General features: G+C 43.2%; 1 protein-coding gene across 1 annotated transcript in view; it reads left to right on the top strand.

Annotated features, from left to right (window-relative positions):
- Positions 1 to 4573: 4573 nt before the first annotated feature.
- Positions 4574 to 27922, top strand: part of LOC146833783 (dimethylaniline monooxygenase [N-oxide-forming] 2-like) — a 196604-nt gene continuing 173255 nt past the window's right edge. Inside the window, exons 1-2 of the mRNA XM_085601659.1 lie at positions 4574 to 4662; positions 27172 to 27309. Coding sequence (XP_085457785.1) covers positions 27178 to 27309 — 132 coding nt within the window. The 5' untranslated portion in view covers positions 4574 to 4662; positions 27172 to 27177. The remainder of the gene's footprint in view (positions 4663 to 27171; positions 27310 to 27922) is intronic.

Raw genomic sequence — 27922 nt, 5'->3', positions numbered from 1 at the left:
AGCCTCAGTTTCCTCACAACGACTTGGATAGCCGCCATTACTGATTACATCGCATGCGTTGTAAAAGCGCATGCGATGTAATGGCTACGCATGGTAAAAACTGCGTTGTAATGGCTGCCCCCCGATTTATATCTCATGAAAAGCGGTTTTAGAATCAAAGTGCGAATTTTATTAAAATTATGACAGTCAATTAACAGATGAACATGAAAATTTTGGACAAGCAAAGCACATGTGCAATTATTCTCTGCATCTAAAAGAACTTCAACATTTTCAGCCCTTATGTATCGAACCTTTAAGCCTACGTCAAATTTTAATGGGACTAAGCGTAACAGGGCATCAGAAAGTACTGATAAGTGCGGAAATGCCCTCCTGTTTTCCCAAGATTCTACCATATACATTGCAGAGGGTCTATTCCCTACATACTCCATATAAGCCAGTCTGGACTCTCTTCTATGGGCCATTTTTAATTCAGCTTCAAAAAGAAGGGAGGCCTCTGTTATCTTTAATTGCATTTTAAAGGCTTCATCACAGGGTTTTTTAGGTGGTCTACAAAGTGGTAAAAACAATTCTCAAGGCTTTCACAGCTTTCTGTTGTGTTTCTCTTTCTGTTTTCCTATTTCAATGTTGTGCTCCTGATACCTTTGTGGGCTCATTCTTCCAAGTTATCGTTCCCAATATTAGCCTGAAAGTGCTGAGGATTTCTGTGTCAAAGGAGATGTGCTAACATTGCCACATGCCAAGGCTTGGATTAGGGCCTCAACTCTTGAATTCCATTATAACTGCACAAGCACTATTCAAAGCACATTGGTATCATCCATTTCTCACCTTTCCGGTTTATTTGTAAAAAGATACTCGACAGAGGAGGGGCAGACTGTGGTAATGCGAATTGGGAGATTTGTTTCATAATAAAAGATATCCAGTGTGTGAACTGTGCATAATAATAATTGAAATGATGAACACATGGTGTGTCCCTCTTCATATTCACACTGACATAAGACTCAAGATAATAACATAATCATGCAACGGAGATAATGGGATTAACTAATGATTAGTAATGCTTGGAAATTACCAGGGGCATGTGAAGAATTGAAGTGACACACCTTTTATTGCAATGATAGAGGATCTCTTTGCCTAGATATGCCTGTGGGCATGTTGCAATCCCTCCTGCTTTGCACATGAACTGTGTGACCCTTTCCGTCTATGGTTCCAGGTTACATAAATGTCATGAGTTCAGGGCAAATGTATGGCAGGATGTCCAAATTATATATTTGTACCGAAGTTTGCATTAACATTTTGCACCAGGGTTTATGTTGTAATATGTTATATTTATTTCTAGATCGCTCAATCACAGAAGCTTTTTGGAGCTAAATAGAGTTGAATAAACTAAACTCTATTGTACAGGAATATAAGTAGACTAAGCGTAACAGGGCATCAGAAAGTACTGATAAGTGCGGAAATGCCCTCCTGTTTTCCCAAGATTCTACCATATACATTGCAGAGGGTCTATTCCCTACATACTCCATATAAGCCAGTCTGGACTCTCTTCTATGGGCCATTTTTAATTCAGCTTCAAAAAGAAGGGAGGCCTCTGTTATCTTTAATTGCATTTTAAAGGCTTCATCACAGGGTTTTTTAGGTGGTCTACAAAGTGGTAAAAACAATTCTCAAGGCTTTCACAGCTTTCTGTTGTGTTTCTCTTTCTGTTTTCCTATTTCAATGTTGTGCTCCTGATACCTTTGTGGGCTCATTCTTCCAAGTTATCGTTCCCAATATTAGCCTGAAAGTGCTGAGGATTTCTGTGTCAAAGGAGATGTGCTAACATTGCCACATGCCAAGGCTTGGATTAGGGCCTCAACTCTTGAATTCCATTATAACTGCACAAGCACTATTCAAAGCACATTGGTATCATCCATTTCTCACCTTTCCGGTTTATTTGTAAAAAGATACTCGACAGAGGAGGGGCAGACTGTGGTAATGCGAATTGGGAGATTTGTTTCATAATAAAAGATATCCAGTGTGTGAACTGTGCATAATAATAATTGAAATGATGAACACATGGTGTGTCCCTCTTCATATTCACACTGACATAAGACTCAAGATAATAACATAATCATGCAACGGAGATAATGGGATTAACTAATGATTAGTAATGCTTGGAAATTACCAGGGGCATGTGAAGAATTGAAGTGACACACCTTTTATTGCAATGATAGAGGATCTCTTTGCCTAGATATGCCTGTGGGCATGTTGCAATCCCTCCTGCTTTGCACATGAACTGTGTGACCCTTTCCGTCTATGGTTCCAGGTTACATAAATGTCATGAGTTCAGGGCAAATGTATGGCAGGATGTCCAAATTATATATTTGTACCGAAGTTTGCATTAACATTTTGCACCAGGGTTTATGTTGTAATATGTTATATTTATTTCTAGATCGCTCAATCACAGAAGCTTTTTGGAGCTAAATAGAGTTGAATAAACTAAACTCTATTGTACAGGAATATAAGTAGAAATAAAAGTGTTTTAAGATCTCTCTTAAACTTAAATGTAGTGGTTTGAGAGCGCATATACAAAGTGTCAGGGACTGTCCAGGACTATGTCTAAGACACATTCAGGGATGTGGGTAAGGACTGGGTAGAAAACGTAAGCAGAAAGAGGAGTACAGCGCTGCCCAGGATCACACAGGAAGTCAGAGGAGAAAAGGGATCCAAAGGGGAAGCCTGCACAAGGGTACAAGATAGTTAATTCTCAGAAACGATAGGCACTCAAGAGGTGATTTAGCATTCAGAATTACTACACCCAGGACAGATGTGCAAGACATATATATATAAAATAACATGACCGATAAAGAGAATGTGGGGTAAAGCACTTAGGAGCTCCACATGGTAAGACTGAAGCTCAATAAGTTCCTCACCCACACTTGCTGTTACAGATACTGATCGCAAATACTCACATATAGGATATACATGGAAAGGCAGGGTCTGTGGAGCTGATACCTATGGTGATGTATATAAGAAACTAAAGGACAATACTCACAGGGGACAAGAAACACCACCTAGGTTGTCAACTGAGCCCACAGCTCCTTGCAATCAAACAGGAACACCCAAGGCGGTAACAGCAAGGGTGTAGAACAAAATACAAAGCCACAATATACAAGGAGCTTGTAAGGAGGAGTGCTTAACAGGAAAGAAGGGAAACAAGGACACACTAGGCAGAAAGCAAGTATCAAACATACAAGGAAACTAAAAGCACAAAAGTAGAACAGTAAGACAGCAAACTAGGTAATGAGAAGAAAAGCAGGAACTGGGACAAATGAAATGCAGGAGAGTGAGTTCAATGGTGCATTAAAAAGTACTAATTCAGGAATCAAAAAAACAAGGAATAGCTAAGGATTGGGAGTCAAGGTAGCACTGAAGACAGTGCTAATTCAGGAGCAAGGAATGCTATAGCTCAGGAATAAAGGTAACACTACTGGCAGTTGTTAATGCAGAAACAAGGATAGCTATGGCTCAGGAACCCCCTTAGTAATTGTATTTTCTGGTACATAATTGGGGACAGGTGTTTTCATTCGGGTATGGTGGGGTGTCTGTCGTATTTCCCCAGGAATTTTTACGCACACACAGACAACAATGCACACACACTCTCTCCCTGTCTGTTTTGAAAGTCTTTAAACATGTGATTTATTTTACAAAATAGTCTCTTCTCTCACTTAGTACCTCTACCAATCCGCATTCCTTACCCTTTCCACTGCCCCTTCAGCCCCTCTTGTGCGCCCTACTTGTCCTATAATGTATTGTAACATTATATGCCAGCTGGATTGTTGGAAAATCTGAAGCTCACCCCTCCAATCTTACTGGCCAAGCTACACCCCTTGCACATATTAATATGGTTCAAAACACCTATACAGATTGTTTTTACAAATTTAAGCGTGTACTTGTTTGCAGATGTTGGCCACCTTTTTGGCTATCTGAATCAGCAATGGGGTCCACTTTTAATTTGGTGCCCAGGCTTATTTCTGTCCCAGTCCGACACGTACTATGTTAGAATAACTTGTTTTTATGCACAGGTTGCTACCAGGGATTGTGTTGGTTCGTAGAACCACAAATGTCACTATTACCCAAATATTTGCTTAATGCTCATTTAATTGACCTTTTTGTCAGATATGTGCGACTCAGTGGCCCCTCATCACATTCGCCAGTGAGGGGGCATCATTTTGTGGTACACCACTAGACAGTTCCCCGTGTGTTAATTAGTGTCCTTTAATCTCACTGAGGTGCCCTGGTGGTTTGAACCCATGACCCCGAAGGCTGCATTACATGATGTACTTGGGTGTTTCCGCCATGTTTCTCAAATCTGGTTGCAACACGGGGATGATGACACCTCAGTGACTTACAGGGCTGTAACTGCTGAACTTGAGGGAAGCATCGCAACCACACACATTGCATAATCCGAATAAATCACTGTTTAATATGGAGGATCCTAATAATGAGATGGTGTATGGGGAGACGATGTCACTGCAGGGTTGGGCACATTGCCTGGTTGATCTGCAGTTAATTGCTACCTTCTCAAAGGACATCTGGACCTTGGGGGAGAACATCCGAATCGGTCATTCAACGAGCTGCATACACACAGTCCAAAGCTGCACTTCCCGCTAGTGTAAGTAGGTAAGTTGTTCCTAATTTATATTATTATTAGTGCAGTTTTATCCTGGCTAGGGCTTCTATAAATACCATATTAATCCATACATACCAACATTTTAGAAGAGAAAAATGGGAGATTTAAATAAAATAATCGGGAGAATATATTTCTCCCATTGACCTGAATAGGGTGTATTGTTAGGTATAGGGCTTGCAAGTGTGCTGCTGCAGGATCGGATATAAGAAATGCAAATATATGTTTTTTTTTTCCTTACCTGTGAAAGCGCCATGGCAGGCAGAGAGAGCGTGACAAAAATGTTGTGCAATGGCCTGCAGGAGCAGATTACTGGCAGTGCGTACTCCGAGTCACATAAAACCAGTCTCTGTCAGCAGAAGCTCACCGAGTAATCGGGATTTTGCATACAGGAATAGGGAGGTGAGAAACCAGCCTTGAAATCGGTAGTCTCCCGTCTGAATTGGTAGGGTTGGCATGTATGTTAATCCACGTGCACAGGCCAGCCACTGGACAACGCCCTTTGTCACTGCTTGAAGTGAGCTCTGTTGTCTGTCTTTTATTTCCACGACAACCAATGTAGTGGAAATAGATAATCAACAAGGGTACTGAAAATGTAGACTTTTGGGTGATGCAACCGGTACCGTGCCAGATCAATTTAGAGGGCAACTGGTCCCCCACCGAGCTTGGAACCTAGTTCCCTGGCACCTGTCGCACTGCCCTAAAGTTGGCGTTGCACCCAAGTCCCCACGTAACCCCAGAATTGCATCCCCATTAAAAGAAGGAGTAAGTTGTAAGTAAGCAGTACATTTGTGGTGGGCCTGTGAAGATGAAAGCAGATGGTTGGGAGCAGGTTCAAAAAGGAGTTCTGACAGTTCTCTAATGGTAGAGATAATTACAATTAAACAAGCAAAATTTCTGAAAATTTGCAAAAGTTCTTTACATTTTGCTTTTTGCTCGCATCAATCTTTTTTCTGTATTCATTTTAACTTTTTTACATGAGGTAAACATTTGCGTGCTATAATAAAGTGACATGAGTTAGTGGCAAATGATACTTTGATCTAACAGTTTAATTTGGTGACATTTTTAAAAACTTTACGGAACTTTTTCTGACCTTTCGCAGGAAAAAAGCAATCGACTCCTAGATAGTTGGCATTATTATATTTGTCAACGTTTTATATTAAAAATGGTAACCACCAACATTAGAAAATAGAATCTTTGGGCCAATGAAAGGGATGGTTGCCGGCAATTGTTTTTACATAAAGGAATCATTTTAAGCTGTCTATTTTCCTTAAAGGAAATAAGGCTACTTCAAAACAAATGTATTTTCTTAAAAGTTTCAGTGAGAGTTCCTACTGCCACATGAACCTTTTATACCAATTTACAAGATGGAAGGATTCTGAAGAGCACCCTTTACCTTTGAAAGATTAAGTATCAACTTGGGAATCAGTAACTTTTCAATGGTTTGCAACTGGAATTCCGGTCACAAACCACTGATACATATGGTACCAATTCCATATTTGGGAGTGACATTCAAAACACCATTCATCGAGATACCAAATTGGTACCCATTTTTGCACCAATTATAGGAGTTGGTAACACTTTAAAGACTTCTAAAATAAGTTCATTAAATTAGAAATCGCTTTTTTGCGGTCACAAATTCAGAATCAGAGTGTTTGTGAGTGGAAAGAAGTTTCGAACATCTGGCTCTTAAATTCTACTGCCCTTTCCTAATAATAGAAACTGCATAGGAGCTTCTTTGGGTGTAGTTTTTAGTTATGAGTATATCAGGATCCAACTGTAGGACAGTGTTCAGAAACTAATTGTTCAGTTCTGTAAGAAATTTGAATTATGAACATGAATTTTATGAAGTGATCAAATCATGGCAAAAAGTTTAAATTTGCAGCCATTGTGACACTAGATTTCAAGGTGGCTACTTGCCCTTGCTAGGTGTGGTTTAGGAGGACGGGAGAGCTTTAAATCATTGACTGAGTGCTATCCATCACAAGAAAGGGTGGCAAGTGACCTATGCCAAATAGGCACCTGTTAAAGGATGTTGTCAAAAATACTAGAGCCAATGGCTGTGGAACATATAGTTACATGATTTTGCTAGAAACTGAGAAGTAAAAGAAGTGTGAGATATATATTTTATTTGGGTAGAGGATTCTCTGTTTACGTTATATGTTTTTTATTAATTATGAATCATGATTGGTTGAACTTCATAAGTGAAGTCTCTGGTGCTAGTGCTGATTTGAGTGTGCTGAGTTTCGAGCTATATGTGGAGAGTGCTCATGAAAAGTTGGAACCTGTGTAGTTTGTTTGCACTGGAAGACCATTTATGTTCAGTACTAGCAGTTGTGGCACACCCCAATGCGGGGTGGTGAGAGCACACATGAGGGGAGCGAAAAATTCCTCTTTTCCTCAGAGGAAATAGCCATGGGAATCTGCGGACAATATGCACATTAAGGAGCAAAATTAAGATGACGTGGTATTAATGTCCGCCTAACTCTAACCCAGTGGCCTCTAACTTGTTTTGTAATCGGAGCAACATATGTTGGGTGAAAATCATCCAGACCTGCTGTTGCAAAGTCATCCTGTGCCCTGGGCACCCCCCAACCTTTTGCTGAATGGTACTGGTGGTAACTGATTCTGACTGACCCTGGGCTCTGCCTAACCAGGCCAAGTGCCAGTGCTATGCTGAAAGAGACACATTTAGAATACAGTGAAAACACCTACATACACTAGGGTACACTATGTTATGGGGTACCCCTGTGATTGGCATGACCTGCCCTATCAGACCCTATTAAATAATAGGGCAGGGGGATTAAAACTACCTAGAAGTCCCTAGTCCACAATAGGGCATGGCAGTTTAGAGGCCAGCAGCTTTTTCTGCACTTGCATGTGTGCACTGCTGACGCCTGAGGTCAGTTTAAAAGCAGCCCTGGGAGCAGTCAGGCTTAACTTCAAAGACAGGTATGGAAAGCATTTAAAAACACCAATTCAGTAAATAATTAAGACACAATGCATAATAAAAATCCAACACCAATTTATAAAAATAGGAAAAAAAATCTTTAAATTGACACCAAAACGACAAAAGTCCAATGTAGGGAACCGGAGATATGATTTTTCAAAGATTTAGCATTATATAGCACTTAGAAAGTTATAGCACCATATTAGAATATCTGGTCGCGATACACCGGCTCATAGTCAAAGTTTCAGGCCGACTGCAATTGAGCCCTGAGCACCTACCCCTCTCGGTAGGTCCCGGTCACCGTTTTTACCTTCGGACTTAGAAACTTTTCTGGAGCTTTTTCTCGTGGGGTCCCTCGATGCTCTTCACCAGGCCAGATTCGTTGAGGGTTCGCCGGCCTCGGATTTCTTCTACTCCCGGTCAAACTCTGGAAGTCAGACCTACGGAGCTTTTAGCGGGACGAACCTGGATGGCTTGGCCGGCTCGCGGTTGAAGGCAGGCGGCTTGGCTGACCAGTTGAGTCGGTCCCCCTATGGAGCTTTTTTCCAAAGTTGCTCCAAAGTTCTCCAAACTCCTGGAACTTCTTCCTGAAGTTCACCAAGGGGTCCCAAAGTGTCTCAAGATCACTCCAACGGTCTGGAAGCTCCAAGATGGTCCGTGAAAGTTGAGGACTTCAGTTGCCACAATCCACCTGGACAATTCAGGTTGAGGATCCTCAGAGGGTCTTCAGAGAGCAGGCCTTAGAATTTGCACCCCAACTACTCAACATGGCAACGTATTGCTTTCTTAAGTTTCAAGCAGCAGATCTGAGAGACTCTGCCCCTCTCAGATGCGTATTCCAAGTTCTCTGGGTCAAGCAGGAGGTCACTCCTGACCAATGGGAGTAGGGCAAATCCCAAAGGATATGACCACATCCTGTAGAGTGTGGCATTATTTTGACCCAGAGTGCACCAAATCTTCCAAATTCATAATGATTGATTTTCGAGCAGGGAGGTAAGAGCTGGCTAAACATACCCCTAGGATGGCTATTTTCCATAGCCTCTCCCCCCTGCATCTGTGCATTCCTTCCATAAGCCTAGCCCTGGCTTTGGGTCAAAAGAGTGAAGTTGTAAATGACACTGAGGTCGTCTCCATCCCTTTGAAGACCATGGTTTATGACTTCTCCCCCTGCTCTGGCATTCCTGTGTAGCAGCACACTGCCCTCTCAGCAGAGCTGGTTAACCCCAGGGGATCTTTATCACCTCTTCAAGGCAGCCTGGCTAATCCACTTAACTATGACCAATCAGGACAGACCACTGGAAGGCTGAATCTGGACCTACAAACAAGAATGTCTTATATCTTCTTATCTATACATTTTAGGAGAAATTCAACAATATCATATTGTTGGATTTATCACTACCATTCTGGAAAGTCTTTGAATTGAAGTTCTATCATTCTCCTATCAGGAGTTATTAGTTAATAACCTCTTGCCATGTTAACCTATGTGGCATGGGATTTGCAATGGGAAAAATGACTTGGGCAATTTTTCCAGCACTAGGGGTAATAAAAATATATTTTATAAGTCCACCTATATCTACAGGACCCCCACTCCATGGAACAATTAGGGGAGATTTTGGGGGTTCTGAATCTGTAGAAATATTGCAGATCCTCCCTCCACAGTGCTTATAACAGCAAAGTCGAATTTGAGGAGCACTTTATAACAATGTGGGGAGTGAAATGTGAAATTTCACTTAACCCAGGGCATATAAAACTCATTTGATAAGGGTCTACCTGGGAAATACCTGACCCACCCCTGGGACACCTAGGGGAGACCCTGGGGGTTCCTAATATGCCAAAACATTGTAGGTTATAAATGTTAAGTGCCCCAAACAGCAAAGTCGAGTTTGGGCACAATGTGCTTTTTAAAAGCAGTCCTGCCACCCAGGGCTGCTTTTAAACTGACCTCAAGCTTCAGCAGTGCACACAATCAAGTGCAGAAAAAGCGACTGGCCTCTAAACTGCCATGCTATATTGTGGACTAGGGACTTCTAGGTAGTTTTAATCCCCCTGCCCTAATATTTAATGGGGTCTGATAGGGAAGGTCATGCCAATCACATGGGTACCCCATAAAATAGTGTACCGTAGTATATGTAGGTGTTTTTACTGTATTCTAAATGTGTCTCTTTCAGCATAGCACTGGCACTGGTTAGGCAGAGCCCAGGGTCAGTCAGAGTCAGTTACCACCAGTACCATTCAGCAAAAGGTTGGGTGGTGCCCAGGGCACAGGATGACTTTGCAACATAGCCCCCCAAACGAGAGGTGATGGATTACTAACCTATACCCTGGTAGTCCTCATCAGCTGAGTGGAAAACCCAGGGAAGTCTATCTGCATTTGCATGGGCAACCCCATGTCTGTGTTCCACTGTAAAGGTCATCCCTTGAAGGGAAATGGACCACCTTAACATCTTGGGATTCTCCCCTCTCATCTGCATGAGCCATCTGAGAGGGCCGTGGTCAGTTTGAACACGAAAGTGAGTCCCAAACAATTATGGTCTCAACTTTTTCAGGGACCAAACCACAGCAAAAGCCTCTCTCTCAATGGCACTCCACCTCTGCTCTCTGGGAAAAAGTCTCCTGCTAATAAAGGCAACTGGCTGATCAAGGCCCTTTTCATTTAGCTGTGAGAACACTGTCCCAATCCCTTGCTCTGAAGCATCTGTCTGAACCACAAATTATTTTGTGTAGTCAGGGGCCAGAAGCACTAGTGCTGAACACATAGCAGCTTTCAGAGTGTCAAAAGCCTTCTGATACTCTGGGGTCCAATCCACCTTCTTGGGCCTCTCCTTAGAAGTGAGTTCTGTTAGGAGCCCCACAACGGTCCCATAATTTTGAACAAACCTTCTATAGTATCCTGTAAGTACAAGGAATACCCTGACCTGAGTCTGGGTAACAGGAGCTGCCCAATCCAAAATAGTTTGGATTTGAGCTTGGAGAGGCTGTACATGCCCCCAACCTATCAGGTGGCTCAGGTACACCATAGAACTCTACCCTATTTGGCACTTACTTGCCTTAATAGTCAGGCATGCCTGCTGCATGGCCTGAAGCACTTCCCTTAGGTGACTTAAGTGATCCCCCCAGGTAGAACTGTATACAGCTTTATCATCCAGGTAAGCTGCACTGAACTGTTCCAACCCAGACAAGACCCTGTTCACCGACCTTTGGAAGGTGGCAGGTGCATTCTTTAAGCCAAAGGGCATTACTTTGAACTGATAATGTCCCTCTGGTGTGGAGAATGCTGACCTCTCTTTTGCTCCATCAGTGAGGGCAATCTGCCCGTAACCTGAAGTCAAATCAAAAGTACACAGGTACTTAGCAGCCCCTAACCTATCAATGAGCTTAACAGCTCTAGGTATAGGGTGAGCATCAGTCTTTGTGACTGCATTCAATCCTCTGTAGTCCTCACAAAACCTTACCTCCTTGGGTCCCCCCTGAGGATTAGGTTTAGGTACCAGCACCACTAGACTGGCCCATGGACTCTCAGACGGTTCAATTACCCCCAATTCCAGCATCTTAGCAACCTCAGCTTTAATGCTGGCTCTGACATGGTCAGGCAACCTGTACAGTTTATTTTTGACAGGTAGGCTGTCACCAGTGTCAATGTGATGCACACACCACTCAGTGATGCCTGGGGTCAAAGAGAACAGGTCATCAAACTGCTCCAGCACTTGCTTAAAGTTTCTGTGCTGCTGGTCTGTCAACTTGGGAGAGACTACCACTCCCTCCACTGACCCATCTTGCACATTAGTGGAGAGGAGGTCGGGCACAGGCTCAGTTTCCTCCTCCACACCCTTATCAGTGAACCGTAACATGGTCATGTCTGCCCTATCATGGTGTGGTTACAATCTATTTACATGCAGGACCCTATGAGGGTTCCTGGTAGTGCCAAGGTCAACCAAATAGGTAACCTCACCCTTTTCCCCCAAGATTAGATAGGGCCCACTCCACTTGTCATGGAGCACCCTGGGAGCCACCGGCTCCAACACCCACACTAATTGTCCTGGAGTATACTCAGGCATAGTAGCCTTTTGATCATACCAGTGCTTCATGAGCTCTTGGGTGTCCTCCAGTTTCTTGTTTGCCTTGTACATGTACTTGCATTCTAGATCTCAGGCCTAGCACATAGTGAAGCGCATTGTCCTTTGCTTCTTTAAGAGGCTTCCCTAAAGACTCTCTCAGCAGGCTCAATGACCCCCTCACAGGGTGTCCAAACAACAACTCAAAGGGACTGAAACCAACCCCTTTCTGTGGTACCTCCCTGTAGGCAAACAGTAAGCATGGGGGGAAAACATCCCATCTCCTCCTGAGTTTCTCTGACAACCCATTTATCATGTCCTTCAGGGTTTTGTTGAATCTCTCAACAAGACCATTTGCTTGTGGGTGATAAGGGGTGGTGAACTTATAGTTGACACCACACTCATCCCACATAGCAGTCAGATAGCTGGACAGGAAGTTTGTGCCCCTATCTGATACCACCTCTTTTGGAAAACCCACTCTGGTGAACACACCAAGCAGTGCTCTAACCACTGCAGGAGCATCAATGGTTTTAAGAGGGATTGCTTCGGGGTACCTAGTGGCATGGTCCACTACCACTAAGATATACCTATTTTCTGATGCAGTAGGTGGGTCCAGGGGACCAACAATGTCCATCCCCACCCTTTCAAAAGGAACCCCAACCACTGGCAGTGTTATTAGGGGAGCCTTTGTCTTGCCTCCTGCCTTGCCACTGGCCTGACAGGTGACACAGGAGCTGTAAAACTCCTTTACCTTTTCAGACATGTGGGGCCAGTAGAAATGGTTCACCAACCGGTTCCATGTCTTTGTCTGTCCCAAATGTCCTGCCAAGGGGATATCATGACCCAAAGTCAGGATGAACTCTCTGTACTTCTGGGGCACCACCAACATCCTGGTGGCCCCTCCTTGAGGTTTCTGGCCTCAATATAAAGCAGTCCATCTTCCCAGTAGAGTTTGTAAAACCCACTGTCATCCCCCCCCTCTTGCATAGAATCAATCTGCCTCAAGCTCTCAAGGGTGGGACAGTCTCGCTGTCCCTTACTGAACTCCTCTAAGCAGGGTCCACCTGCTCCTGTCAGTTCTGCCAAATCTGACAGAACTGGCAGGGATGGAGTACCTCCCTCAGAGGCCAGATCTTCCCCATCAGGGTTAGATTCTTCCTGCACCTCTGGAGTTCCCTAGGCTGTCTCACCAGACCCAGTACCCTTGTCCTTGGATGCTTGGCCCTTTGTTCCAGGGTCCAAGTGTCCAGCCTCTCCCGTCTGGCTAGTCTGTGACCTAGTCACAGCACTTAACCACTCAGGAAGCTCCAATATTTTCATATCGAGTCCTCTTTCCACCTCTGACCACACAGAGGCTTCAAGGTCATTGCTTAGTAAACACTGGACTGGAAGCACCTTAGACACAGCTACTTTCATAGGGCCTGTCACACCTCCCCATTCCAAATCCACCACGACCATAGGATGGAGTTTGGTAGTTCTGTCCGCATAAGTCACCTGGTGAAACTCACCAGGTAGCAACCTTTCTGGAGGCACCAGCTCATCCAGGACCATAATTACACTAGCCCCAGTGTCTCTGATAGCCTCAACCTCAGTCCCTTTCACTTTAGGCCTCTGCCTGTATTTGTCCATATTTGGAGGTAAGGCAGCAAGGGTTGCAATATTCACCCAACCCAGGGACACCAAGGTTGCTTCCACCACCTGACTACCCCTCTCTTGGGCACCACTTTCCACCCCTACACTGGCAATCCCTATGGATGGCCCCTTAGGGGGAAGCATTCTTGGCGCAGACAGCATCTCCCTGTTTGTGCCCTGGCTGGTTACAGTCAAAGCACTTACCGACTTTTGAGGGATCAAAGAACCTACCATTCTTCCCCTGATACCCCCTCCCTTTGAATTTGGGTTGGCTTGGGCCCCCCTCCTTGCGCAGGTTTTTGTGGGTCTTTGGAGGACTTATTCTGGTTATGACCTTCTTTCCCTTGGGCCTTCCCTTGAGGAGGGACCTGTTCTCCTTTCTTCTGGTCACTCCCCTGGTGCTGAATGGAAACCCGGGTTCTTACACACTCATCAGCTGCTTCCCCCAGCTCTCTGGGGTCTGTCAGCTTAGAGTCCACTAGATACTGGCGTAACTTCTCTTCTGCACAATGAGTCGAAATATGTTCCTTCAAAAACAAATTATACAATCCCTCATATGTGTCAACTTTGTTACCAACAATCCATCCTTCCAGTGGCTTCACTGAAACGTCCACAAAGTCTATCCACGACTTTGAACTCAATTTCTGGGTGCCTCTAAACTTCACCCTGTACTGCTCTGGAGTCAGACCAAATCTCTTGACTAAGCATGCTTTGATCTGCTGGCATGATTCCGCATCCTCTCCCTTCAGGTCAGGAGCCTATCCTTCCCAGCTACTGGAATCAACTCCCACAGGAGTGCACCACAATACCTAGAGTGGACCCTACTCATTCTACGGGCCCTCTCAAAAGCTGCTAGCTACCGGTCAATGTCATCCCCCTCTGTGTACTCGGGCACTATACCCTTGGGAAGTTTGGGATCAAATCCACCACCCCTGGACATTTCACAACCTTCATCATTTTCACTGCCACCATTTCTTTTCAATGCCTCCTCCCTCTCCCATCTCTTCTTAGCCAATTCCAATGTCTCCTTCTCCAAGGCAATCAAAGCTAATTGAGCCTCAGGCTATCTTTCTGCAAGGGACAGTGGTGGTTCCTGAGTAAGGGACCCTTCCCCACTCCCACCATCTGGAATCATAGGGTTAACATTAGAGATGATGGAAGAGGCACCATCATCACTCTCCTCTTGGGTGAGGTTGGGGGAACACCCTCCATCCCCCTTGAATCTCCTCAGCTACCCCAGCCCAGGCCTAGAGAGAATTAAGCAACCCTGCCTTCCTAATCTTGTTAGAAGCAGGCAGCCCCCTAAGCCTACACTGTACCCTAGGATCAGCGATCCTGAACTGGACAGTATAGCCAGGTCCAGCTCCATGGTTCCATAGTTTTGGTCCACAACAACTAGGCACAAGAGACTTAGAACAATTTGGAAAAATCAAAACAATGGATTAAAAACAGTTTAGTCCAAATTCCAAAAAATCAAACTCAAAAGTTTTGTTCTAAACCAATTTAGAGGATTTTTATAATCTTAATTCACTTTACTGAAAGGTGTACTTTTGAACACAAGTCCTCATCCGCACCTCTGAGCACCAAATGTTGGAAAGTGTGCCTTGGGCACCCCCCAACTTTTTGCTGAATGGTACTGGTGGTAACTGACTCTGACTGACCCTGGGCTCTGCCTAACCAGGCCCAGGGCCAGTGCTATGCTGAAAGAGAAACATTTAGAATACAGTGAAAACATCTACATACACTATGTATGGGGTACCCCTGTGATTGCCATGACCTGCCCTATCAGAAACCATTAAATAATAAGGCAGGGGGATTAAAACTACCTAGAAGTCCCTAGTCCACAATAGGGCATGGCAGTTTAGAGGCCAGCAGGTTTTCTGCACTTGCATGTGTGCACTGCTGAAGCCTGAGGTCAGTTTAAAAGCAGCCCTAAGTGGCAGAACTTCTTTTAAAAAGTAAATTGTGCTCAAACTTGACTTTGGTGTTTGAGGCACTTAGAAAATGGATAACCTACAATGTTTGGGCATGTTAGGAACCCCCAGGGCCTCCCCTAGGTGTCCCAGGGGTAGTCGGTCAGGTATTTATAAGGTAGACCCTTATAAAATGAGTTTTATATGCCCTGGGTTAAGTGAAATTTCACATTTCACTCCCCACATTGTGATAAAGTGCTGCTCAAATTCGACTTTGATGCTAGGAGCACTCTGGAGGGAGGATCTGCAATATTTCTACAGATGCAGAACCCCCAAAATCTCCCCTAGTTGTTCCATGGGGTGGGGTTCCTGTAGATATAGGTGGAGTACTAGAACTTCCATTCAAAGACTTTCCAGTATGGTAGTGATAAATCCAATAATATGATATTGTTGAATTTCTCCTAAAATGCATAGACAAGAAGTTATAAGACTTTCTTGTTTGTAGGTCCAGATTCAGCCTTCCAGTGGTCTGTCCTGATTGGTCAGAATTAAGTGGATTAGCCAGGCTGCCTTGAAGAGGTGATAAAGAGCCCCTGTGGTTAACCAGCTCTGCTGGGAGGGCAGTGTGCTGCTACACAGGAATGCCAGAGCAGGGGAGGAGTCATAAACCATGGTCTTCAAAGGGATGGAGACGGCCTCAGTGTCATTTACAACTTCACTCTTTTGACCCAAAGCCAGAGCTAGGCTTATGGAAGGAATGCACAGATGCAGGGGGGGGGGGGGGGTGGCTTTGGAAAGTAGCCTTCCTAGGGGTATGTTTAGCCAGCTCTTACCCCCTGCTGGAAAATCAACCTGGAAGATTTGGTTCACTCTGGGACAAAATAATGCCACACTCTACAGGATGTGGTCATATTCTTGGGGAGTTGCCCTGCTCCCATTGGTTAGGAGTGACCTCCTGCTTGACCCAGAGAACTTGCTATACGTATCTGAGAGGGGCAGAGTCTCTCAGATCTGCTGCTTGAAACTTACGAAAGCAAGAAGTTGCCATTCTGAGAAGTTGGGGTGCAAATTCTAAGGCCTGCCCTCTGAAGACTGCACCAGCTGAAACTAAAGCTCTGTGGATTACCTTGCTGTAAAATAACTGGAGTGGACTCCCTGCAAGCTACAGGTTAACAGAGCTCACCTGGAACATCACCACCAAGGATCCTCAACCTGGAGTACTACCAGTGGATTTGTAAGGGTTTTGTCCAAGTGGATTGTGGCAACTGAAGTCCTCAACTTTCAAGGACCATCTTGGAGCTTCCAGACCCTTGAAGTGAGTTTGAGACACTTTGGGACCCCGTGGGGAACTTCAGGAAGAAGTCTTAGGGGTTTGGTGAACTTTGGACCAACTTTGGAAAAAAGCTCCATAGGGGGACCGAATCAACCTGGTCAACCAAGCCGCATACCTTCACCCGCGAATCGGCCAAGGCATCCAGGTTCGTCCCGCTAAAATCTCCGTGGGTCCGACTTCCAGAGTTTGACTGGGAGTAGAAGAAACCTGAGGCCGGCGAACCCTCACAGAATCCGGCCTGGTGAAGAGCATCCAGGGACCCCACGAGAAAAAGCTCTAGAAAAGTTTCTAAGTCCGAAGGTAAAAACTGTGACCGGGACCTACTGAGAGGGGTAGCCATTCAGGGCTGCATCACGGTCGGCCTGAAACTTTGACTTTGAGCCGGTCTATCGCGACCAGATATCCCAATACGGTGCTAAAAGTTTCTAAGTGCTATATAATGCTTAATCTTTGAAAGTTCATATCTCCGGTTCCCTACATTGGGTTTTTGTTGTTTTGGTGTCATTTTAAAGATCAAAATATTTCCTATTTGTATAAATTGATGTTGGATTTTTATTATGCATTGTGTCTTAATTATTTACTGAATTGGTATTTTTAAATGCTTTATTTTAATTTTTTTTTAATTTTTAAATTGCAGACACATTACCAAGGGTTGAGAAATACAATAATTTTCTAAGACCTATTCTGAGCCCTATACTGTGTTGGTGACCTTATTGCTAGTTGCAGACCTACATTTGCCCCTACCAATAATCCACTTTCCAACCCCTGCTAACAATATTACTTTTATAAGCGTAGCCAACTCAGACATGATTACTTTAGTGGCCAACATTACCAGCATTGGTCACCTCAATGCATCAGTCAGGGTGGCCAGCAGTATCTTAAATAGTCACTTTACATGGGTGATGCATGGCGCCAGTAGATGCAATGCCTGTGACACCATGGACGTATAATTATGAATAATACCTCTTCCAAATGATGCAGAGGTTATCACTCAAATAGCAGCTTAAAATATGTTTTGAAAATTCGTCCATTTTGCTCCGAACACCTGCTCATGAGTTATAAAAATACACATATTTCCATCAGAAATATGCGATATATTAATTTGATATACATATAATATTTTAGCCAAGCAAAAGGAGAGCTACTTGCAAGTAGCTGGAGAGCTCACAGTAGATCAAGAGCTACTTACGGTAGTATCCTGCTCTAACCTGAACTGCGGACTGGTACAAGTATGCACTGCACACAGGTCCAGTGCTTTTAATTGGCCGGTACTCACCGGTATTGAGTACCGGAACTTTTTTATTTTCTCCTCTTAAGTAATGGAATTTTTCCTTGGTGAAGGAGAGTACCAGTACTCAGAGGGGGCCTGGCTTCGACGTAAGTGATGTTGCTCATGAATTCCTGCTTTAGCAGCAGCCTTTGCACATCCTGCATTGGTTTAAGAATGCCTTTTAATTCAATTAATTTATTCGGATAAAAAACACATCCATAAAAGGACAAACTCATACAATACATCAAGACACACAAGTTCACAATATTCATAAAAAGGACGTATATAAAAATTTCCAATTAAGTGTAGGGCAATTAAAATATAGTTTATACAGTATTCATCGAGTTACGCCTTTCAAATGGTGGAAACAGCGACCCATGTGTGCTGCTACGTAAGTTATTAGAGGAGGCGGGGTGTAACTGCAGGGCATTATCTTTATCTTACATAGTGGGGTAGAAAGCTGACCTAATCGGCAGGGGTGTGAGACGGATTGTTGGTCAGGGCAGTGCAGCTTGTTTAGCATGTCCATTATTTTAAATGCCTGCAAATGGTCACCCGTCAACAATTTAAATTGAAAGCATTTGCGTGAAAGAAAATCCCTGCTCTCTCCACCAATTTCTCCCATGAACCTCACAGGAAAAGTAAATAAGAGGCAAAATAAATGTGTGTTTTTTAACGTTCTGCAAGTGGCAACCTCTTGCTTCAGATGGAAAAGGAGACCTAAACCAATTGAACGGTAGCTTCCATGAAAGGTGTGACACTTTCATACAGTTTTGAATTTTAGCTGGTAAATCTTTGCATTCTGGGATTTCTAGTTTCTTTTTCTCATTCTACACAAGAAATGACAAAAATAACCAGCATCCAAGGCATGTATTGCAAAAATCAGGGGTAGATTGAAAGTGTCACGTAGCATGGTGCCACTCGGGACTCAGCCCCTGCTCGCATATTTTGTGAGTCCCCATGCATCATGCATATAAATGAACATCACCGATGACGATTCTTTTGGCTTTTTTATGGTGAATATTAAAACATGTAAGGCATTCTTCTGGTGCAGGCTCTATGCGTTCATTCGGGCTGTCAATTAATTCTTCTATCTCCTGACATCTGTTTATAGGGGGAATAGGGGATAAGATCCATCCTGGCAAAGTATGCATCCTCCACACTAGATGCCCTGATTATGCCCAAAGTGTAAATAATATGCAGGAATCTAGACTTAAATCAATCAATAAGTAAAAAAAGAAAACCTGCAACTTATTGATTCTTTAGTGTTCCATTTATTATTAAAAGTTTCTTTTAGAACTGTACATTTCTTAGGTGATTTGAGCAGCCAAATCTCCTCCTAGGATAACTCTGCTCCAATGAGACACACCCTTGGCAGTCTGTGAAAGCGTTCTGGTTCTGAATATGCAAATCGCATAAAATGCAACTCCAGGTAAAAGTTTTAAGTGCTGCCAGTCGCAGCCAGCATGGCTCGCAGATGGCGGGGCGGGCGGTATTGGGAGCAGATGTTGCGCAGGGGGGGATCGGAAGTGTAGGGGAAAGAAAACATACTTGGGTCCCGTGTCTTCTCTGCTCCTGCTCTCCTGCTATCCTGCTTTCCTGCCTCCATGCAGCATTGTGATTGGTCTGAGTGCCATGATACGGCGCTCACCCAGGGCTGAGGGGTGGGCATGTTCTCAACGCAGGCTGTAATGCAGCCTGCATGGAGAACAAGGAAGTGCGCATGACTGTTTTCGGTGGCTCGAGAGGGCTGACCAAATAGTCATTGCACACTTTAGGAGTGGGCAAACCACGCCTTCCCTGCCCTGCAGCCCACCCCGCAAAGCAGCAGGACACAAAACATACAATGACAATAAATCTAAGTTATTCTCATTTTCTGTTTCTCACTGCTTAAAAGCAGTGGGGCGACGCTCCTCTGCCATAGCGGAAGAGCGGCCCCTGAGAGCTGCCACTGTCCGGCAGTACATGTGTATGCCAACGTGTGAGATAGAAAGTAAAAGCAAAAGGTGTGTGAGTGTATAAGCTGTGGAAATGAATTGTGGAACTTGTGTGTTTTATGTGAAACAATGTGATTCAGAGTATGAAATTTGTGTTCAAGTGTGTGAGTTTGTGTGAAAGGGGGCAAATGAATTTAGACTTTTTTGAGCATGAAGGGAATGTTTGTGTTAACAGTCCATCTCAGCCTTTTCTAGAGAAAATGTTGTGATGTTTTGTGATTTCGTGAATTTTGTTAATTTCTTTAAGAATCAGAAAAGAACCAAAAGTTTGCAGCAGAAAATGGGCAGCGTCACAAAGAGCAAAGTCTGAACTTATTTATTTTTTTAAACCCTGACAACAAGATCAATGGGATAAAAGCTCTATTTTGGCTTACTTAACTGATCACATCAGGCTGCATTTCAAAACATTACCTGGTACAGCAATCTTTGTGTATCTAGCAAGCTCCCAAGTACAATGACACTTTACTTTAATAGCTCTGGTAGTTAATGTACTGGCTGGAAAGATCTGTGTGCATTCTAATCAAAAGTTCGACTCAGCATAAAATTGCATAGAGGATCAATGTGCCTGCTGTAAAGCACAGCATGAAACATGCAGAAGACAGATTTGGTTATGTAGAGAGGTCAGTTGGTTGTTTTTTGTTTGTTGCAGAGATTCTTGTGTTACCTGCAGGTCACAAGTTAAAATCCTTGGCTTAGAGCTTGGTGATTCATGATCCCGCATCAAGGAAATAGATGCAAACTGCACAGCATACATTGGTAACCTTGCTTTTCCCCCCCGATATGTTGTTATTCTGAAATTGCTAAAGAAGAGTTAATTTGGTTAGTAAAGAAGAGTTACTTTGGTTATGTAATAATAGGCACTTATTATATAAGTACTATATAAATGGTATTTGTGTAAAACCCATGGACAGATACAACAGACATTCTTACAGTGCATGCAAATGTCTGCCATACAAAGCTTACAAGGTCCAAAACCTAGCCCCGCCCTTAGCACCACCCTTATGCCCGCTCCAAACTCTGCTCCAGACCACCACTCCTTTTGGTGAGTACCTGCACTTATTTGTTTTCATTTAAAGCACTGCACAGGTCCATGCCCAATACCCATTACTATATGGTACTGACTGACTGACTAATTGCACTTGCAACACACTCACCACCTTAGAACACAAGCATTTGCAATGCCATAGGTCTCGCATTTGTGATAGTTAGAGATATTGGATTTGTAAATGACAAAGTCTTTTACCTTTTTTGGTTTGGAGTGGATGTATGTGGTGTGAATTGGAATTAAGTGGGATGTATTGGAATTGTTAGTTGTGAAATTATGTGGGGTGGAACTTTGTGTTTGTTAGGTATATTTGTGTAGTTGAATTATATGGCATGGTGAATAGATAGGGGTGAGAGCTGTATAGAATAGATAGAAAGGAAGATAGAGAAGTATGTAACCATTTTAAACAAAGTAAAAATTGAAATACAAAAGCATATTGCCTCTCAAAAATGTGTTAATATAATTAGAAGAATATATTATTTCTTATGCCAGGCACTGTAAATTGTAAAAAGGAATAAATTATGACTTGTCATGTTGAAGTTGTTGTCTAAGTTGATCCCTAGATTTCTTGCGTGGTCTGTGGGTGTTGATCCTAGCTCTGATGGCCACCAGGTGGAATCCCATGGGGTCGGCCGTGACCTTCTTTAGGAGGGCGTTGATTGCTGCAAGTTTCCATTCGTTCGGGAAAGTGGTGGACATGACAGAAGTGATGATGATGTGGGTCAAGGTGGTCCTGATTGGTAATGTTCCCGGGTTGTAGATGTGGAGGGGGCAGGGACCCGTTGGGCCTCCTGAGTGGATGGTCCGCATGATTATTGCTGTGTCGTTTCTGGTGAGGGTTGTCCATTTGGTTAGGTGGCAATCTTGGTTGGTGTTGGGTAGGTTATCGATGAGTTCTCTGGGTGTGGGTTGATGTGCAATACTGCTATAGATGAGATTTTACTGTGTAAGAATTTGGATAGGTTTTCACAGAGTTGTTGGGAGGCAGCAATGTTGCTGACAGTGGCTGGGGCTGAGGTGAAATCGTTGACAATCAAACAGATCTCCTTGTGGCTGTTAGAGCTTCCTTCGATGCGGTCCATTTGTGCTTTTTTCTTGGTGTCTCTAATTTGTTGGTGATGGCGTCTGAGTGCAACTTTGTAGGTAGTTCTGTTGGCGGTGCTGTGGCTGGTTCTCCATTTCCTTTCCAGCTGTTTACACTGTTGTTTGGTGTCTTGGCAGTCTTCTGTGTACCAGCTGGCCTGCTTGTTTGATCTACTATGCTTGTTAGGTTTTATGCTTGCGAGGGAGTCCGCACAGTCCTTGATCCAGTTGTTGAAGTTGTTGATGTCCTTGTTGAAGTTGTCCGTGGGGCTAGACTGATTAGTGCTGAGGGCGCTGAGCCAGTCTGCTTCTCTGATTTTGCCCCAGCTTTGGCTTGGAGCGCTGAACCTGATAGGAGTGTTTACTACACTATTGTCCTGTGTAGTTCAAGTAGATATAACTTTACAACAATGTCGCCATGATTAACACTTGTCAGTGCAACTTCTTTGTGAAAACCTTATATATTCACAATTAAAAAAAATATTTGTGTTTGTGTGTATTTTGCTAATCGGATTGAATTCAGAGACTTTCAGTTAAAATAATATCACACACTCTTACTAGCTAGTGTTATTAGTATTACCTTTAGCCCGAACAAATAGTCAACAGTCAAATGCACAGCCACTTTCGCCAAGTCACTTGGTCTTCCAGAATTTACTGTGTAGAAATGCTGGGGCTCCTTTGTTGTTCTCTGTTTATGTAGCAGCCCCTTTGGTGTGAATTTGTGCATAGAATGCTCAGCTTTACACCTATCACAACTATTCCTAAATGGCTTTTCTTTCAGCAGCTTTCCGTAGTGTAGGAAGTCATCAGCAAACCTATCTGATATCTGTCCGGTAGCTTCTGAATTCACTATGAGGTGCCCAGTGTTTGGGCCAATGTTTATCGCATCCCATAAAATCCAACTCCCCTAAATAGGACATTTATTGCGTGATAAATTCCATTCATTTATGAGTTGTGCTTACCAGATCAAAATCCAACTAACCTGGTAATTATCAAGCATTTTCCCTCCCATAAATTTTGGCAGGGTTGGCCTGGCAACATTTATCCCAGGATGACTGCCAACCTTATAATTCCTTATGTAACAGTAGTTATAGGATATAGTGGAATTATCTGGCATTTCATAATTAGGGCCTCAAACCCTGAGTTTGAGTGGGTTGATGTTTTTAGACTCCTGTACAAACCTGTGTCGGTATTCTAAGTTGTGTTGTACCTTCCAAACCTGGTAATTGCTGGGTTCATTATCTATCTCACCCTTCTTTAAAATGAAGTAGGTGAATCCTGCCAGAACTTAACAGGAGAAAGCAGTGTGGTATTTACCGTAAAATGTGTACTTCGATGCTTTAAGAACCAAGGGCATCATTATGAGGCCCTATTGGCACTTTTGCGTCCCCAGAGCATCGCTTTTTTGATGCTCCAGTTGTGAAATGTGCCGCAGCATATTTACAAGGCCACGTAAAGTCACTTTTATGTGGTTTTTCATGGCACTGTAAATGTGTGCCCCTTTACCATAGAACACTGTGTGAAAGGGGTGCTACATGGGTGTTGCTGTGGATGTTCCCACTCAACACACATGGAATCTGAAGCATTTACAGATTTCTGAGTAATGGTAAACCTGGGAATACATCAGATTTCTACGCCTCCCCAGGGAAGGTGAAGGAGTGGCGCAACGAGAATAAATACCTTTATTTCTCCTGTCTTGTTCCTCTTTCTATGCGTGCTGCATAGAAAGAGGAAAATGCCATCAATGATTGTTTTTGCGCAGGAAGGTGCCCTTTCCTGCACAAAAACAGTCATCCCTGCAATGCAGGCACCCTTGCAACATGATTCAAGGGTGTCAGCGTTGGTGCAAGGCAGCTGTTTGTGCACCAGTGCAGGGGAAAAGGACAGGCATGCACCGTATATTGTACATACGGCGCATTCCTGTCCTTTTCTTTCGACGCACGGCAGCGGCAACAGAAAGGCCTGCTGCGCTCAGTGGCGTCCGGCATTGGCTCGTGGGTGGCACAGCGGGCATGGGGGGGAATCGAGCAAGGGGGATCGAGTGGGGACACTCGTGGCAGGGTGGTCGTGCATGGTGCAATTTAAGTATAAAAACATTAAATAAAAAAATAAACGTACTTTGCCGCCGGGTCCCGTGTCACTGCTCCTGCTCTCCTTGTGAGACTCGAGGAACAGCTCCCAGGCTCCCCTGACCAATCACAACGCAATTCAGTTATTGGTTTTGAGTGTTCTAGTTCAACGCTCAACCAGGGAATGGGGGCCTGGGCATGTTCTCCATACAGGCTGTAATGCAGCCTGCATGGAGAACGGGGAAAGTGAGCATGGCTGGTTTGGGTGGCCCGAGAGGGCCGACCAAACAGTCATTGCGCACTTAGGAGTGGGCAAACCACTCCTTCCCTGCCCTGTTCCGAAATCAGAGCAACCCCGCCCACCCACCCGCAAAGCAACACGAAGCACCATAAAAAGATAATAACTCAAAGTTATGATTGTTTTATTTTTCTGCTTTGCACTGCTCAAAAGCAGTAAGGCGACGCTCCTCTGCCATAGCGAGGAGCCGCCACTGGCTGCGGTCCGTGCTTCAAAAGTTTGTAAATGAGGCCCTAAATCTACATGCTTTTCCCAAAAGACTCCAAATAGGTTATTTTATTAATAAATAACACATACTCCTCAGACACAGTCTTAATTAGGGTCTGAGTGATCAAAAAACTGCAGATTAATGGGGTTGTTAACTCTGAAGGGTGAAATGGTTTCTGTTCAAGCTTGCTTTGTCTGTGTCACTCCTGCTATAATAAATGTCCAAATTCAAAGCTTGTGCCAAAATTGCTGTGTACAAATAGTATTATCACTGAAAGCAAGATGTGCAATTGAGCCTTAAAGGAACAGAACATGTCTTATTTCATTCATTATAAAACGAGATGTTCAAACGTCCATGCAAGGTCGTCAAATGGCAAAAGTATCTAGTATGCAGAGAACATATACATGCCTTACCAAATCAGTTATCTAAAACGTCAGCGCGCATTGAAGTAAGGTACTGAAAATTAATAAACAATCACTGGTGTCATGATCACAGTCTTTTCTCAGACTGGTCTGGTGAAGTTGGAGGGGGCACCTAGAAATAGCAAAAGTGAGGTTGCATGTCACTTAGTTCTTATGTTTACTATCATTAAAGCGATTGCAATAAATAATTATCAAACACATTGCCTGTCTTTAAAAAATATAACAATGAATTGGTCCTTTTTACCACAGATCACTGGACTTAAATTACACTTGGCCAGATGACATCATAGCAGCCTGTAGTTAATGCACCCAAAAGCAATAAAATGTTTACCACAAGCCAGAACCTAGGCTTCAAGGGCACATATTTCCTTCAGATTGTGGAGTGGGGAGGCCATTTTAGGGTCCTCCCTGTCATACTGATTACCAAAGATGTTCGTTGTGAGATCACCAGATATGCCCTGGGGAGCACAGGATTTGTAGCTTTTGAAGTCCCTGCAATTAGGTACCCCTCAAACTGGAACAAAAAAAGATATAAAATGTAAAAGTAATCCTCTGGGGACAAAGGAAAGAACGGGAGGGATGGGGCAGATGGTACAGTCAGCTGGGGTCCTTCGACATTAAACACAAATTTAGACTACGTGAGAAAGCCCCTGTCCAACTCTACTACCGGCAGCAAACCACTGCGGGACTAAGAGTTTAATAGCATAGAGAAAAAACAGAAGCAGAAAGCTATAAATTGAAACATGTTCTTCAAATAAACCGACTCCCAATTCGGTTAGTTGCTCTAACGCCACCATTTTGAAAGGGAACAAATGTCATAGTAGGCAACTTATAGAATGTGTTAAGAGGTTTTTGAGTTGAGTTGTGGATTTGCCTTTTCAACTGTCTCATTGAAACAAGTTTTAGTTGGAGCAGTTTTCGTAGTTGAGCAGAGAAAATTGTTTCGCCCAATATGTTTACGCCTGGTGTTAGCCAAGACCTTTTATTTTCCATGAAAATATATATTAGACAACATTATATGGACTTTCAAATAGCCCTATACATTCATTTGTCAGGCATATTGTAATTTAAGTTTTGCTTCTGCCCACCAGAGTTTACATAAAGGGCAAAGGGGCAGTCTACTTCAGCCACTGGCTTACCTAATTATGCGTGACGACATTCTGCTCTTGCACCATGTGCATATCTGCAGTGGCAGGAACTACTGGTGAAATGCGTTATTATACTTAAAATATATATTTATAAAAATTGGCTTTTAGAAAATGTTTGTTTTCATATAATGCATGCCTTCATACAAAATTTGTTCACAAACAAAATTAGCATAAGCCAATGTCAGACCCATTTGGCTCTGCCAGTGCTTGTTGATATTAGGCATAAGGATCTGCAAAGAAGGAGATTCATCTTGTTTGAATGGAAAGTGCCCTCAGCTTACATCTTGGTTTTTGAAATTCATGGCTCATGCTGCGTGTTCAAAATTGTGAGAAGTGCAGAATGTTCATTTCCTGTGTTTTATTGCAATGTCCCTCGAACTAACTCATGATTAATTATAGTTTTATTTTCTTCCTCCAAAGACAGGCACTAAAAAACGTCTGTTATTTTGTTATGTATTTTTGTTATTTTATCAACTGAGAAATGAATATGAATTTGAACATCACTTCTTGTTACTAAAGGTCAGAGAGCTGTACCTCAAGTGGACCTTTTTGGTTGCTTTCCTGTTGATGCATGAAGTCTGACTTTTATTTCTGTGTCTCTGTTGGTTTCTCATGCGAGGAATGAAAGTATCAGAACTGACACTCTACTCTATATTTTTTCCAAATTATTTAGATTAGGGAACTTCCTTTATGGAATACACTTGCTGTATTAGTACAACTTGTACTGTTATTTTGATCAACATATTTTTTTGTCTTATATTGAAATATCAATTATTGGATTATATTCATTGTAATGCTGATTCTCAAAATGCTAATTTACTTATTGAATGAATAAATACCAAAGAACTGAGAATAAAACCCTTTGCCTCATTCAAAAATCTCTTTATTGACTGTACTAAAAGCCATTAGTGACTCAACATGGATTGATGTAGATGTTTGGTCCTTTTAATTTCTCCTTGTCAATGAACAAAGGTCCATAATAAGAGTGATGGGGGTTCTTTAATGATTACACCCAAAGATTAAGATATAGACAACCCCTCTCCCTCAAGCACCTAAACTGCATTTTTTGTAACCTTCTGTAGGAGACCATGGTGAAGAGCGTTGCAGTAGTTGGAGCTGGTTGTGCCGGATTAGCGGCCACCAAGCACTGCCTGGAAGAGGGGCTGGAGCCAACCTGCTTCGAATTAAGCGATGGCATTGGAGGTCTCTGGAGGTACAAGGTAAGTGCTTCATTCTTAGATAACAATGTTAGCTACATCATAGTGCATGCAATGTTGATCCTGCCATTTTTCATAGCCAGCCTTCTGAAGTTTTTCCCCCTCTATTATGATGGCAGCACCACAAAAAGTGACTAATATCTGCAGTCAATAGAAAAACAAGCATTTGCAATGCAATCGGTCTCACCTTCAGGACCTTGTAAGTGTTTAGCGATGCAGCACATTATCACACACTACTGTAACGTAGCCTCAGTCACATATATTTTCAGCATAATGACATCCCTATGTGACGTAATCAACAAACACATGGAAGACCCAACGATTTCCGGTGGTTATCATACATATATATTTTTTAATTATAGAAGCACAAGTAAAAGCAGTAAAGTAAATATTAATGGCATCAGCTACTAAACTGGAATGCACTTTGATAAAATACTTGGGATAATCACAGGCCTGCCATATGGGAGGTGGGGAAAGATTACTCGGTAAGATGGCTCAGCAAGTTAAACAAATATAGAAGTAGTCAATAAGCCTGTAATAAGCGCTGCAACTGATGCATTCAATAGCTTCAGCTGCTTAAACTTATAAGGATGAGAGTCCCAGTCAACAGGGCTAA

Source organism: Triturus cristatus, chromosome 4_2 (assembly GCF_964204655.1).
Source record: "Triturus cristatus chromosome 4_2, aTriCri1.1, whole genome shotgun sequence".
Lineage (NCBI taxonomy): Eukaryota > Metazoa > Chordata > Amphibia > Caudata > Salamandridae > Triturus > Triturus cristatus.
Note: the sequence above shows the minus strand (reverse complement) of the source record. Positions and strands in the feature narration are given on the sequence as shown.